A 16518-nucleotide genomic window follows, 5' to 3' on the forward strand; every position below is an offset into this window, starting at 1 on the left:
TGAGTCTAAATTGGTACTTCCCCAAAAACCTTAGGCCTATTTTGGTACCTTATCCCTTGGATTAATGTTACTTTTGGTCTTTGTACTCATTTATTTTACTTTTTTTCCCGCTAGACTAATTTCACTTTTGGTCACTATAATTATTTTATTTATATTTTTACCCTGAAAATTATTTTTGGCCAAATTTTTTTATTTTGTCATCTTATTTCAGTTTTAATTATTTTAGAATTACTTTCTTTTTAAAATATCATTTTTGTGTATTTTCTTTGATTAATTTTATTTCAATGTCCTCCGTTTCACTGCCTTTTGATTTTTTACTGGTTGAAGTAATTGATTTTAATTTTTATAGTTACAGGTGATTTTATTAATGCAGAACATGTAGTTAAAAAAATTGTTGTTAAAAAGAATTCACAACTCGGATTGGTTCTCTCCTTTGAACCAAATAGTCACAAAGGGAATCAGATGGTATATCATTCCTATAAAGGGGAATTCGGGGTCATTCCTTTCTTCTCTCCTTGTTTCCCTTTCTGGATTCCTTTCCATTAATTCTGCGCGAACCGAATGCCCTCTTATTCTAATAATATAGGTGCACGGTGACTACTGGAACGGTTGCTAATGCAAATAGATTCCAATTGTTCATGCAACTAGATCATGTAATCCTAAGTGACGCAGTTGTAAAGATTTGGCAGTTTGCAGAGTAGTAAAAGCAACAATAACAGGGTTAGCTGCACATTATGGTTTTGATATGAGATAATGAACTCCAAAAAGTTGCATATGTGCTGTACAAGGTTTTAAATATTCTTCTGAGCTTGGTTCGAAGTTCAATTTTCTATAGGAAGATCTAATAATAACTTTTGTAAGAAGGGCACATATTTTGACTAGAAGGGGACGGGATAAATTCAAGTGATTTAATTGATAAAGGTACTCTAACTTCTATTATCTGAGTGAAATCTTATCAATGGATTTTACCTTGTGATATGTAACTACCCCTCAATGTAGTGTTGACACTTGACTATCAATTTTTAAAATGTGATATGCGATTCCTAGGCATATACTTCAAAAAGCAAGGTAGTTAAACAGCGCTTGGCACAACTAACATAACACATCCTTGTATGGCTTGCTTCAGGCGTAAGGCGCCAGAAAGGCTGACCTGACTCACAATTTCGTAAACATAAGTGTATTGTATATTAATGCTTAATAGGAATTAAAAACTTAACGAATAAAGTATCATACTGCTGCTGCATATTAATAATTAATAGGATTTCTAAATGAAGCAAACAAATTAGAGCACTGCACTAGTAAATTATAATTTACAAGTGTAATAAATGTAAGCATGCTTAGGCTGTTGCGACAACTAGATGGCTGCTAGTGGGCCTGTTATGTTGGCTCAATTGTAGGAGTAACTTAAGAAGAACCTTGTATGTATCTATGTGATTCACCTCAAGTTTAATATATTCATATAATCTTTCAGATTACATGGTATCAAATGTATTTCTTTTTATTTTCACGTTATTTTACATGGTATCAGAGCCTAGTTCGTGTTTATGGGTTTCTGTCTTGAAATTGTTTTCATATTATGCCTTAGAAACGCAGAGTTCTGTGTTTCTATTTGAGTCCACGTGCTACATCTTGTGCTTGAGCTGCTTCTTTCGCTGGTGTCGTCTCCTTCATCGTTGTCTGGGTAGTTTTTCAGTTTTTCTGGGTTTTACTAGTCGCTTTTCGATATTTGCTTGGGTTCACCTGTCTGTTTCCAGTGTTGCCTCCTTTTTTCTTCCGTTGCCTTCTCCCTTTTTCCAGTGCTGGTGTGCAGTTTCGACAACTTCGGCATCATCCTTGCTAGTTGAGGATTGTGTTGCTGCTACTTCCACTATTTGGATTTTAATTTTATGGGCAATGCTGGTCCACATGCTAATTCCATTATTTTGATTGGTCTCTTGGGGTATTTAACTTTGTGGGGTTGTCCACGTGCCGACGCGTGAGGGTGCATGGAAGCTCCGCTTTTGGTGAGGCTTGTTGTTCCTCCGTTGCCTCTCTCTCCTCTCTATTCCTGTCTGGATAGTTTTCGGTGAATTTCCTTGTTTGTGTTGACCTTGCTGGCAGTTACTTCAACTGGGTTCTTCTTTTCCGTTTCTGAAAAAGCCTGTTTGTTCTTCTGGGTTGCGTTTTTCAAATTACTTCTTTATATCCTAAAGAAACTTGAGTTTTTTTGAGTAATAGTGATTTGTGCGCTACATTTTTGAGTGATATTGTTTTGCGCGCTACGTTTTGACATAGATGCTACGTTTTGAGTCTCTTCCTCTGCTGTTCAGTTCCGGTGAAGCATTCAGTCCTTTTCGGTGAGGAACCACCTTGGGAGGAGACATACGAATTGTTACCTATATTTGTAGCAAGTTAAGCATGATTAATATCCATGCTCTATGTAAGCATGCTTAGGCTGTTGTGACAACTAGATAGCTGCTAGTGGGCCTGCTATGTTTGCTTAATTGTAGGAGTAACTTAGGAAGAACCTTGTGTATATATGTGTATTCATCTTAAGTTTAATATATTCATGTTGCCTTTTAGGTTACATGGTATTTTACAACTAGTTCATAAGTGAAAAAAGAAAAACAACTAAATTAGTGCATTAACAGAATTTTATGTGAGATATAAACAACATGTTGCCCATTTCACATTTAACAGCCATGAAAAAAGGGAAAAATGTTTGAGATATAAACGACATTTCATTGTTGTATTAGAACACACTGCCATCAACGATGTAACTAGATCCGGTCGACCAACCTGCTTAGTTGATAAAAGAATATGAGTACTTTTAGACTATGTTACATGTTTTATAGTGTCATGCAGAATCTTAATTCGTACTTCTCTTTCTCTTTGACTTTCTTCATGGATAATGGCTTTGGGATCACTGATTTAGAAGATGATGCTTGAAGGAGAGTTTTGTTTGCTGTTTTTGATTCTTATATTGCTATAAATTGCTGTATTTTAACATTAAAATGCCTTAAATTAATCACCTGATTCCTAAATAAATAGATTTTTATTGCACAATGATAACTTTAAAAAAGAAAAATCCCCTTGAACCAGTGAATGAAAAAAACTGTGTAAAAAGCACCAAAAGCCTTCTATACAATCACCTAGGTGAAAAGGCTAGCGCCTCTTTGAAGGCAAGGCCTGGAGGTGCAGTCCTCAAATTGCACCTAGGCAGCTGCCTAGTGTGCCTTTGACATCACTAGTCAGAAGATCACTTAGACTTTGGAAGTCTTTTTGTTATTCTAGGATGCTTCACTGTAATTGTTTCTTCTCATTTCTCTCAAAATAAATAGGCCAATGTAGTGCATTAGAGGTTGACTATTATCTAATTTTTGAACTTCTTATTTCACGACTTTTTGAGATTTTTCTGTTTGTGGTTAGGCTTTTGTACCATATTTTTTTCAAGATACATGTTGTAGTTTGTAGGTGGTATATATTATAAAAAAATCCTCCAATAAAAGCTTAGTTTATATAATTGCTCTAGACTTTTCAAACTTAAGGTTACTATTATAAACCTATAGAGAACAAAGTAGACTACCATTAATTGAACTAAATGAAACCCATGTGAAAGTTTTATTCAATTCATTATTGATTTGAAGAAATGACAATCAAATTGTTATGATACCAAAGATGTATTCAACTACACGCACTTCAGTTTATCAAATGATATTAGAGCTTGTCATTAAAAAGAGATAAGTCAATTTCCAATAAGTGAGACTTCCAATAGGGGAAATGATGCATGATGTGTTTTAGTGGGAAGACACATAAATCTACACCACTTAATTCTATCAAGTGGGAAACAACAAATTGTTCTTGTGGCATGTGGCGATCCCTTTGTATCTATCTAGATGTTTGTTGCTTATGGACAAAAAAATGTTTGTTATTATAGGTTTGAGGCACACATGGAAGTTCATGCAGGATCAATAGACGAGGAAGATGATGAACAAGGAATTGCGCATATGATTGAACATGTTGCATTTCTTGGAAGCAAGAAACGTGAGAAACTTCTTGGAACTGGGGCCAGATCAAATGCATACACTGATTTCCACCATACTGTATTCCATATCCATTCACCAACTACAACAAAGGTTATCACTTCTTTGCGATTCTTTTCTTGCTTGCTGATTGACATAACTGTTAGTTTTGTGGTCTATAGGTCATTTAGATAGATGTTTTTGGCTGCGCATTATTTGAATGAATTTGAGTTTTAGTTTGAGACTTGGCATAGCTTACTTGATAGTTGGCATTTTTCTTTAAAGAGGTGCTGTTGAGCTCCAGTCCCTCCTGCAATTATATAAAAAAAAAAAAACAAAACTAAGGTTGTTATGCGACACGAGCAAGCAGCCATAATATTTATTATATATCATTATTGTTATATTTTATAATTTGTCTTTCCAAGTGTTTAGATGCTATGTGTCATTTTTTGTGTTTGTTATTTGATGTTACTGTGTATGTTATATGTGTTAGTTTGTTGTCATAATCTGAAATTTGTTTTAGTTTGCTGTAAGAATAGGTAGTTATTTGCAGTTATTAGCCTGTCTCAGAGAGAAAAGCCAGTCATGAGCAGTTATAATATCTCTAAAGATTATCCAGTCACATACTTGTAATGTTTGGAATTTCAGCTATAAAGAATCTGCAGATGCAACATAGTATTTTTCATTATGTATTTCCATAAATTAGATTCCAGAGATCAAAGTGTTCAACGAGTCTTACATTCTTGTCACCATAGTTTCTAAGCGAAGAAAAACAAAGAAATAAATTAATTTTACCCGTCCTGTAACTAGATCCTAGGCCTACAACAACTTGGTATTAAAGATGGAAGTTATGGGTCACTCGAGTCCTTTCCAATAACAGTTTGAAGCCTTCATGGTCATGTACCAAGAAGACAGAGTATCACGATCCTTCTACTTTCTTCACTCCGAATAATGGCCATTACTTCATTAAACATGGAACCTTTTGTTTTCCAAGCATTTGGATTCTTAATAGATCAAACTCAGGGTTTAATCCCACAAGAAAGTCATATACTTTGTCTTGTTCAATGAATTCCTTTAGTACAGCTGCATCATTGGGACTCTCAGTCTGAATTACTCGATAATGATCAAGTTCCTGCCATAGAGATTTTAGTTGGTTGGCATATTCTGTCACAGGTTTGCTACCTTGTTTTGCCGCCATGGTTTTGACCTTAACTTCATACAGTTGTGCTTCATCTCTGGCCTTTGAATACGTTTGCTGAATTGCATCCCAAGTATCTTTGGCTGTAGCCATGAACATCACAATATCACTTATTTCAGGCATCATTGAATTCCAAAGGCATGCCATTATCATAGAGTCCTCATCCCACACATCAAAACCTGGATCTCTTTGCTTTGGTCTTATTCCCAACAAGTGACTGATCTTCCCCTTACCTTCCAATATAGTATTAACAAGTTGAGACCATTTGATATAATTTTGTCCATCCAATTGTAGGCAGATTAAATGATTTGTAACTCCACCCTAGTTCCTTCGTTTGGTGAAGCCACAACTTATTCAGTCTTCTTTCCTTCTGTCATCTTTCTTTACTTCAAAGTGCAGCTGACAATCCAAACAAAGCTAGTCAACAGAACCAGCATCACAGATAGAGGTTGATAACAAGAATTTCCAGAAATGAAGCTGATAAAGTATATTTGATGAGCAGAAAAACAGAGTAAAACAGAGACATGAAGGCAATGGAAGAGGTTGGCAATGAAGGCTCAACTCCTATAATTTCCCAGAAAAAATGAGCCTATAGCTCTGATACCATAACAGATTTTATGATTGTAACTTGTGTATTGATTCAAAAGAATTACATGTATTTATAGTGCAGCATATGACTAATTCCTAACATTTCTCCTGTGACTGCTCCTACAATTGCTCCTCTATTTTCTTCTATTGCAGCTTGCTATGTTCACACATATAGTCAACAATTCATAATTTACAGCTAATAATATCACTAGTTCACACAGAACCATTACTATCAGGGCTATAACATCTTGGTATCAGAGCCTAAAGTAATGGGTGATTCACATGGACTACAATGATAACTTGAAGCCTTTATAGCCATGTATTAGGAGGAGGATAGAACGAGGATGCCAGACAATAGGAAGTCACCAACCAACTGAATGATTTGGTTTCAGAAGTAGCCTTTACTCTGATGGAAGTCCATGAACCAGAGAGGGGAGGGAGTGTGATCCTCTGTTGGAGAGGAATCTGGACACAAACCCTGTGGCACCTAGGTATTCCGGAATTGAATTTTGATGGCAATGGAGGCCCCTTGTCGTGGTTAAGTTGATGTGAGTTCTTCTTTTTGGGCATCAATGAACTCCAGAGGTGGAATGGGTGGAGATGGTAGCACCACATTTTGACGGGGATGCACAACTGTGGTTTTTGAAATTAGATAGAGATGGACTTGATCTAACATGGAAGGAATTTAAAAACCTTTGTAATTTCAGATTTAGGCCTATATAGTCATGGAAATTTGGGTGAATTATCCAAGTTGAGGCAGATGGGAATTGTAGAGGCCTATCAACACATATTTGAATAACTATTTGCACGTTGCACTGAATTATTCCCAAAGCAAGAATTTGAAATCTTTGTGAGTGGATTACATGTGCACATAGCAGTAGAGTGGAATCTTGCTCCCCTTCATGAAATGTGTTATTTTGGGAGAGAACTACATTTCATATATTGAAAGATAAAAAGTTTATATACAAGAATGGCGATAGAAAGCGGATGTATATACTGATCCTATAATTGCTGCTTTGACTGCTCCCTGAAATTTTTGTATTACAGCTAGCTATGTTCACATTCATTCATACTATAACACACTCCCTCAAGTTGGAGGAAAGATACAATCACACCCAGCTTGTTACATATATTGGTAAGCCAACGAAGCTTTAATAAAGACAACAACTAGTTGTTAGGTGAGATGAGACTAAAGGAAGTGACTGCCGAAGAATAAGCGACTTATGTTATTTGTATTAGCCCAAGACAACAGTGAGGAAGACCTTCCGAACTTGAACAATCTGCCATTGATGCAACAATGACAAAATCCAGAAATGACTTTACCCACAAAGGTGTTCACTAAGGTAAAAGGAGTCCAAACACGAAAAAATAAGGCGATCTTCTGCAAAGGATCAGCCAACAACTGAAACAAAACTCGGTCTTTACCAAATAACTGAGTAACAAGAAGAAATCACCATTATGAAGAGAAGGCAACACACAACCAGACACCACAACAACCAACAACTAGTACACAGGTAAGGGACAAAGGCAAGAACAGAAGAAAAAAGAAGGCTTTCCTGATACTGCTGAGCCAACAGAGGGGTTGACAGTAGTCTGCCTTTGCCGGAATAGAGCAGCAGAAGCAGAACGGAGGCACCACGCACTGATACTTCCTATTATGTAACACTGTTATTTTATGTTATAATTTGTCTTTCTACGTGTTTAGGTGTCTTCTTAAGTGTCCTAAGTTATATGCGTCTTACTAGGTGTCTTTATTATATTAAAACTGCTCGTTACATGTATAACTGCACAAGGGAGCAGTTTTGCAGCAGCTACAAGTCTAGTACGGGTTGTATCTGTTACATCTGTTGAAATGAATAAGAAAGAAGGCAGACAAAGTTTTTCGGAAAATTTATGGTCAAGGAGATCAAAGGGTTCTCACTGAATGAGGGCTTGCTTTTATTCACCACGTTCTAAAGGAAGAAAAACTCTGAAAAAATCAGACCCATGACCAGATCTCAAGGCCATAACAAAGGAAATCAGTCTAGCTTTAGTTTGTTGTTCTCTCGCTCCTTTTCTTTCTTGTTTTTCAAGTTTTGTTGAACTTTTATAATATAGTTTGTCTTGCCAGAAGATCTCAGAATTATGTTTAATCCTTTATACTAATATCAAAATGTGTGTGCCAAGAGAAGCCAATCTCTCCTGTGCATGCTGTGGTCATTGACTGTTCATGACTGGTTGAACATTTTACTTGGGATAAGTTTGGTAAGTCTCAGGGCTTAGCATCCAACTTGGTAAAAATGCAATAACGTAGTCGTACAGTATCTATGTTACGTGGTTAAAGAAGATTACTGGAAACAGAACTGGTAGCATATGCCTTGTTAGCAGTATCAGTTCATTTGCTTGATATAACTATGAACAGAAAGTAGGATTTATACAAAGTCAGAGTTATTGATGAATGTATTTGTTATATAAGCTTAGTTACCTAATCTTTTTATTTCTTGATTTTAATAGTTTGAGCTAATTTTAGACATTTGGTGTTTATTTGAGGAAAATTGTTCAATCTTTCAGGATGCTGATGCTGATCTACTTCCATCGGTATTGGATGCTTTAAATGAGGTATGAATCATGATCAATAATTTTCTATGAGTATATGGCACATTGCACAATTATAATATAAATAATGTGTTAGTAATGCAGCAGGTTGTCATAATGCATCTTCAGTAGTCGTTAATTTAACTCGTTCTACTGTAGTGTCTGAGCATATGTTACCTTCTCTTGATGTCAATAGAAATATTTTAACAACATTAAATTATTTCAATTGAAAATATTTCATTGAATTAAGGTTTATCTAACATGCATGCATGTTCCATGAGGACAGATAGCTTTCCACCCAAAGTTTCTCTCCTCTCGAGTTGAAAAAGAAAGACGTGCTATCCTTTCGGAACTACAGATGATGAACACGATAGAGTACCGTGTAGATTGCCAGGTATAACTTTAATTTGTTTCTATATTGGAGCTGATTATGTTTTAATATTGCCAGGCACTTTGCAGTATTCTTAACAATTTCCTTCTTGAATACAGTTACTACAGCATCTACATTCTGAAAACAAGCTGAGCAAAAGGTTCCCTATTGGTTTAGAAGAACAGATTAAGAAGTGGGATGCAGATAAAATTAGGAAATTCCATGAACGGTGGTACTTCCCAGCAAATTCAACCTTGTACATTGTTGGCGACATTGGTGACATCCCAAAGACAGTTCACCAGATTGAAGTATGTAACAAAAATAAATTAGAATTTGCAAAAGGCCTGTTTGGTGTTTCTTCTACTTATGGAAAAAGAGGAGTGTTACATCATTCATTTCTTTTGATGCAGACTGTCTTTGGACAAACTGGCATTGAAAATGAGACAGCTCCTCCACCTACTCCTAGCGCATTTGGTGCAATGGCTAGCTTTCTTGTTCCCAAGCTCTCAGGGCTTCCTGGAAGTTCCTCTCCAGAAAAGTTGTCGGGATCAGATCAATATAAAATCTTGAAAAAGGAAAGGCATACAGTTCGTCCACCTGTGCAGCATAATTGGTCTCTCCCTGGAAGCAGTGTACATATGAAACCACCACAGATATTTCAGCATGAGTTGCTTCAAAATTTCTCAATTAATATGTTCTGCAAAGTATGTGTTTTATGTTATTGAGCCTGCATCTTTTGCGTATAAGTTCAGTATTATTAACCATTTACGTTCTCTTTTTTCGTCTCTTCCGCTTTGATTATTTATATTTATGCTGCAGATCCCAGTGAATAAGGTCCAGACTTATGGTGATTTGCGTAACGTTTTGATGAAGAGAATATTCCTATCAGCATTGCATTTTCGCATTAATACACGATACAAGGTACATGTGATTGTATTCATATAATATACTAACCTCACTTGTTTATGATGTTTATTTGATTGTTTTACTTGTAAATACTGCTTAGTAATAATTTTTTCCTTGGCCTTTATTTTTCCATGTCTTTACATTTTCATGCAAGGACTTGGATCATCACTTAAATGTCTATTTTCTAAGACAGTGCTTCTCTATGCAATAATGATGGCGACTAATTTGATGACGATTACAACCTGAAGTCTAAACATTTATAAAGCATACATGTTGTCTGGTGCAAAAACGGAGAGGGTTGCTGATTCTTTATTGTTATTTTGATGCTTATATATCTTCAGGTCCACATTGTCTGTTGGATTTGATACACTGTTTGACTGAGATATTATGGATGCGGACTTGCTGGAATTTTTTTAGCTGATAATTACTAATACTGTTTTGTGATCTGCATTCAATGTTCTAATTATTGTGCACAAAACCAAATCAAGGATTGAAGAATTATATTGACGACTTCTACTTTGCTGTATTGTTGCCTGGTCTTTTTGAGTTGATATCATTTTATCTGCTCAGCACTTCTTTTTTGTTATATTTTCAGAGTTCAAATCCACCATTTACATCGATTGAATTAGATCATAGTGACTCTGGAAGGGAAGGATGCACTGTCACAACTCTTACAGTGACTGCTGAGCCCAAGAATTGGCAGAGTGCTATTAGAGTTGCTGTTCAGGAGGTTTGTACTTTTGCTAACTTAATTGAATTAGATCATGGCTGCTGGACATCTCTCTTTTATAACTTGCTCTATTTCTTGGACTTGATTGTCAAATATTAAAGGATCATTAGAGGCGAGCTTTGGTGTTTCAGCAATGATCTACAACAACAATAAAGCCTTAGTCGCAAAACGATTCGGGGTCCGCTAACATGAACCGCCATACGAAACCGTGAAATCAAGTCGTGTCAGCGACATAAATTCTCTCCCTCCACTCCGTCCTATCCACTACCATATTTTCCTCAATCCCCAATAAACTCATATCACTCTCAATCACCCTATTCCAAGTTTACTTAGGCCTTCCCCTACCCCTCACCATTGCATCCCTTTGCCACTCTCCAATCCTTCTAACCGGCGCATCAAGTCCTCTTCGTCTTACATGGCCAAACCACCTTAGTCGGTTTTTCCTCATTTTATTCTCAATAGATGTAACCCCTACTTTTGTCCTAATTATTTCATTACTCACCCGATCCTTTCTCGCATCTTCGCCAGCGACATCTTATGAATGTGATAGTGTTTCACTGCCCTACATTCCGTACCATATAACAATGCATGTCTAATTGCTGTGCAGTAGAAATCCGTAGCACTCTTCCACTTCGACCAACCAGATTTAATCCTATGAGCAACATCTCCATCAATTTCTCCATCTGTTTGAATAATAGACCCTAAAAAAATGAAGCAATCCGAGCCCTGGACAACCCTTCCATCTAGGGTGATTGTCCCTGTCTCCCGACTTTTGTTGCCGCTAAACTTACACTCCAAATATTCCATTTTACTTCGACTCAACTTAAAGCCTCTAGATTCCTAAGTTTGTATCCATAATTCCAACTTCCTCTCCACGCCTTCTTTCGTCTCATCAACCAACACAATATCATCTACAAACAACATATACCATAGTATAACATCTTGAAGTGAACTTGTTAATTCGTACGCAAAAAGGAATGGGCTAAGTGCAGAACCTTGATGCACTCCAATCATAATAGGGAACTCTTAAGTCTTCCCAACACTGGTACGTACACTCGTGCACACTCCCTCATACATGTCCTTTATAAGTCAATATATTTTCGCGAAATGCCTTTCCGTATTAAGGCCCACCAAAGTACTTCCTTTGGTACCTTATCATATGCCTTCCCCCAAGTCAATGAAAACCACAAATCTTTCTTCTAATTTTGATAGTGATCCATTAATTGTCTCATTAGATGAATGACCTCCATAGTTGATCTTTCCGGCATAAAGGCAAATTGGTTTTCTGAGATCTTCACCCTCATCCTTAGCCTTTGTTCGATCACTCGCTCCCAAAGTTTCATAGTGTGACTCATTAGTTTGATTCCTCGATAGTTGGCACAATCTTGGACATCGCCTTTGTTCTTATACAAAGGAATTAGGGTACTTCTTCTCCATTATGATGGCATCTTATTGCTTCTCCAAATCTTGTTGAAGAAAGTCGTCAACCATTCAATTCCTCTCTCACCTAAAGATCTCTAAATCTCCATAGGGATGCCATCAGGACTGCTTTCTTCAATCTTATCTTTTTTTAATGCCGTTTTGACTTCACCCTTTTGAATTCTCCGCATGCAATCACGATTTATCATACCGTGAGGGATACTTATATCTCCAACATCTTGTCCGCGATCTACATTAAATAAGTCATTAAAATATGACCTCCATCGTTCCTTGATATCCTTATCTCTAACCAGGACTCTTTGGTCCACATCCTTCACACATTTAACTTTTCCGAGATCTCGCGTCTTCCTATCTCTCATACGGGCAATTCTATACATGTCTCTTTCCCCTTCCTTCGTATCCAATCTTGTATACAGATCGCGATTCACCTTTGCTCTGGCATCTCGTCTAACCTTCTTTGCTTTTAGCCTCTTTATACTTTTCGTAGTTCTCATCACTCCTAAATTTCCCTAATATTTTATAGTATTCTCGCGTACTCGTTATTGCTTGTCGTACTTCTTCGGTCCACCAAGATGTGTCCTTATCCGGTGGCATGCTACCTGTAGATTCCCTTAGTTTCCTTCTCTACTTCCTTTATACTATGTTCCATCTTAGTCCACACTGAATCTATATCTAAATCCATGTTACAAGACCAAATATCTTTTGTGGCCTCTTATCCACAAATTTGTGTTGGTTCTCCCCTTGGAGTTTCCACCACTTATAATCTTAGTCTACACTTGTGGTATTCGTTTCCTTATACATCTCCTACTTCGAAAATCAAGCACCACTACTCTATGTTAAGATGTAGTACTCTCACCAGGGATCACCTTACAATCAATATAACTCTTTCTCCAATCACTCCTTACTAGGAAGAAGTCAATTTGGCTCGCATTACCGCCACTCCGATTAGTCACTAAGTGGGAGGTTCTTTTCGTAAACCAAGTGTTCATGATACTTAAGTCATAGACTGATGCGTTCCAGAGTATTTCCTACTTCATTCCTATCTCCAAAACCAAAACCTCCATGAACACTCTCAAACCCATCACGCCTAGAAGCCACATGTCCATTAAGGTCACCACCCAGTACCATCTTCTCATCCCTAGGAACCTCCATTTCTACTCTTATCCTTTCCTGAGTACCAAAGCTTATAACCCTAATGAGCTATCTCTTTGGCCTTGGATTCAACCCACTTGGTTTCTTGTAGGCACATTATATTTATTCTCCTCCTCTTCATAACATTTACAATTTCAACTAATCTTTCTGTCAAAGAGCCTATGTTTCATGTCCCAAAGAGTAACCTACTACCCCTACCATTACCGTACTGTGGACTAGCTTATTTACCCGCACTCGTCCTTCGTGTGGGACCTTTGCACATTTGACACTACCCTTGGGCACCGAGGTGGTGCGCCGCTTCGGGGCGACGACCTAGCAACCCTTGCACATTTTTCACTACACCCGGGCCTATGAAGTGCAACTCGTCGCTGAGTAGGGAACGCCCCCACGATATTCATATTTTGGTTCATGTCCATAAGATGTGGCTAAGTTTTATGCTGGCCGCCACAAACCTACCGCAACCCTCCTTTGTCCGGTCTTGGAACCGGCTGTAAATGCCACCAAGTGACCGTCAATGAAGATGAAAATTTTGTGCTTTCTTGTTATCCATTCACATTTTGATAGATGTGGTTGGAAAGTAAGGCCAGGATGTGGAGTTCATAATTTTCTTTGAAATTGTTGTGGGTTAAATATTGTATTTTGAGCCTTTTCTAGGGTTTTTCTGGATTTAGGGGAGTATCTTGTGGTCTTGTTACCTTAACCTTTTTTCTTTATTGAATTCAGTATCATAAAGGGGAATGTCTTGCTCCTTTCGGATTTGCATTGTTATCTTGTTCAATTAATAGTCTTATCTTTTCTCAAATAAAGGAACCTTTGACGTTATCCATTTGGTACTTATGATGATGCTCTTGTTTATGCACGGGAGGTAGAAGTTCTGCATGGGTTTTCATGTTTTTGCCTCATAGTTATTAATGGCGACGCCATGGCACAAGGCTCAAGGCCGTGCGCCTTACAACCCTTAGGCGAACGATGTTGCTCTGGCGATGCCAAGCCGTGCCTTTGGTTATCAGAGGTGCACCATGGCACGCCTTTTGTGTCACAAGTTATTTTGTTAGGGTTCTATGTTATTGACCCACATGTTCAATCTCCACTGTTGGATTAGACACATCTAGTGTCCAAAAATAAACAAAAACAAAAGGAAAGGAGACAGACTTTCAAACTAAATAATATAAATAAAACAGAGAGAGAAACATGCACAATGCAAAACAAAGGGAAAGAAGAAGCACACTACAACAGTAAAATACCAGAAAAAAAGAAGCAAACAAAGGCATAACGTGAAGTTGGAGACTTTTGATAGTAAGTAGCTATTTGTCAAAGTATTTACTATTTAGTTGAATACTTTGACTTCAGAATATAGGATTTATTGCATGTTAGAATTTATCATTAAGAACATTGACATGTTTTCTCTAGGACCCCTTCGCTCCGTAGTGCGCCTTACGCCTTAGGCCTTTAATAATTATGGTTTGCCTTTATTACCTAACTAGAGGAAGAATGATTTACTGCTTTATTTGTTCAAATTATTCAACTACTTGCCAGTGTAATGCTTATAATTTCATAAATGATACTGTGAATCTTTTATTTTTTATTTTTTTGTTCTTGTTTGTCAGTTCTTCTCTATTCTACGGTGCAGGTTCGAAGGCTTAAAGCATTTGGTGTTACAAAGGGTGAATTAACTCGCTACATGGATGCACTTCTAAAAGATAGCGAACATCTTGCAGCTATGATAGATAATGTTTCTTCTGTTGATAATTTGGAATTTATTATGGAGAGTGATGCATTGGGTCATACAGTGATGGATCAAAGACAGGGCCATGAGAGTTTGATGGCGGTTACTGAGACAGTCACTCTCGAAGAGGTAATTTTTTTCTTATATTCAACTTCAGATATTATAAGGCTTGTTTCTTCATTCAAACAACACGGATGAACCTTATTGAGCGATTTTTTTTTAAATGTGTATTTATACCCGAAATGGCAGTGCCAATACACCATAGTTGTCATATCGAGATTCGACTCATAAGATTCGGTTCAAATCTTAATATTATAAAAAAACAAGATTTTTACCATGTTGAACTTAAAATATTAGTTTGGAAATGCAATTTTAATTTGTCAAAAAAAAAAAAAGTCATATAAACTTACTTAAAATTCAAAAGCAAATCTCATGCAATCCTAAATAAAACTAATTCACAAAGAAAGAAGAAAGTTTGGAAAGAAAAGAAGACTATGAAATTATGCAATCCACCTCTGTTGATTTATTATGAAAAGGGCCGTTGTATTTGTATGTAATTATAATTTGGAAAGTCTAAGTTGAGTTTTATTATCTGTTTCTTTGAATTTGAATTTGAATTATTGATTTTTAATTTTTTTTAGTTTAATCCTTATTGGCTGTATGCGGCACACCAGAAGTCATTGATGAATCGTGCCTTCAATTGTACATTGAAATGTACAGATTCCAAAACTCTTAATTGCTGCCAATTTTTTCTCTTGATGCATGAATAGTTAGAATCGGACGATTCCGCCGATTCACTACCGATTCTTGATGATTTCAGATTCTACCTATAGAGTCGGCTCGAAATCGAGTCGGCTCGACTCGAATCATACGATTCGCGATTCTAACAATAGTGCAATACACACTTTCCTGGCATTTCTTGTTGCTAGTATCTGCATGTTGCTGTCAACGCAATTGCAGTTTTGTGTAACAATATAAAGGGGCTTTCTAGTGTTTGTAGCTGGTGTTCCATTATTTTATATGTTTGGTAGAGATAAAATGACATAATTCAGTCTGAAAAGAATTAACTAAATGTAGATTTGTGTAAATATCTTTGACTTATTCGGTATTAATCCCTTAAGAAAACCGAATAAATAGAGAATTATTTATTTCCTTTTCTGTAAATTGCTGATTATTAGGAAATTAATTCCTAATTTTTAGGAGATTAGTTGACCTAGGTTATTTGACTGGCTTTGTGATTTGCCTATAAATAGGTTATTATTTTGATGAATAAGATATACGATTATTCACAAAACCACATGGTATCAACGCTCTCCTTACTCTAATCGTATCTTTTTCAAGCTGCTCTTAACCTAAAACATCCGTTGTATCCTCTTCTCACGATTCAACCACCACGACTACCGAGAAAGACTCCTCACTCTCAGGCACAGCCTCCCATCTCTCCTCAATCTCAAATCCACCTCTCATAATTGGCTCTTCCTCTCATGGTACTGAGGCTGCCTCTCTGGTTACTAGCCACAAATTCAAGGGTAAATAATTTATTAGTCCCCTCTTTTTCACCTAACGCACCGTTTAGTCCCTTATTTCGAAAAACATATTATAAGGTCCCTATTTTTGTCAATATTAACTCTTTGGCCCTTCTCTCTATTTTCTTTAGATTTTTAATCGTTATATTTGGCATAAATAGAAAGACTGGAAATAACATAGTAACATGGTCATAGCTTTCAGGACAGCCATAGTATGAATGGCCATGTTACTATGTTATTTTCTGTGTTAAAAATCTAAAAAAAAATAGAGAGGATCAAAGGATTAATATTGACAAGAGATCGGACC

The 16518-nt window shown here is 36.7% G+C and overlaps 1 protein-coding gene across 3 annotated transcripts in view; it reads left to right on the forward strand.

The window, feature by feature from the left end:
* Positions 1–16518, forward strand: part of LOC136218528 (stromal processing peptidase, chloroplastic) — a 32498-nt gene that overhangs the window by 4208 nt on the left and 11772 nt on the right. For 2 of the 3 annotated variants that reach the window (XM_066005452.1, XM_066005453.1), the window contains exons 5-12: positions 3917–4115; positions 8338–8385; positions 8648–8755; positions 8851–9039; positions 9142–9435; positions 9551–9652; positions 10233–10367; positions 14590–14814. In XM_066005452.1, the coding sequence (XP_065861524.1) occupies positions 3917–4115; positions 8338–8385; positions 8648–8755; positions 8851–9039; positions 9142–9435; positions 9551–9652; positions 10233–10367; positions 14590–14814 (1300 nt within the window). The remainder of the gene's footprint in view (positions 1–3916; positions 4116–8337; positions 8386–8647; positions 8756–8850; positions 9040–9141; positions 9436–9550; positions 9653–10232; positions 10368–14589; positions 14815–16518) is intronic. The other variant, XM_066005454.1, reaches the window with a different exon arrangement.

The sequence above is a fragment of the Euphorbia lathyris genome, chromosome 2 (genome assembly GCF_963576675.1).
Source record: "Euphorbia lathyris chromosome 2, ddEupLath1.1, whole genome shotgun sequence".
NCBI lineage: Eukaryota > Viridiplantae > Streptophyta > Magnoliopsida > Malpighiales > Euphorbiaceae > Euphorbia > Euphorbia lathyris.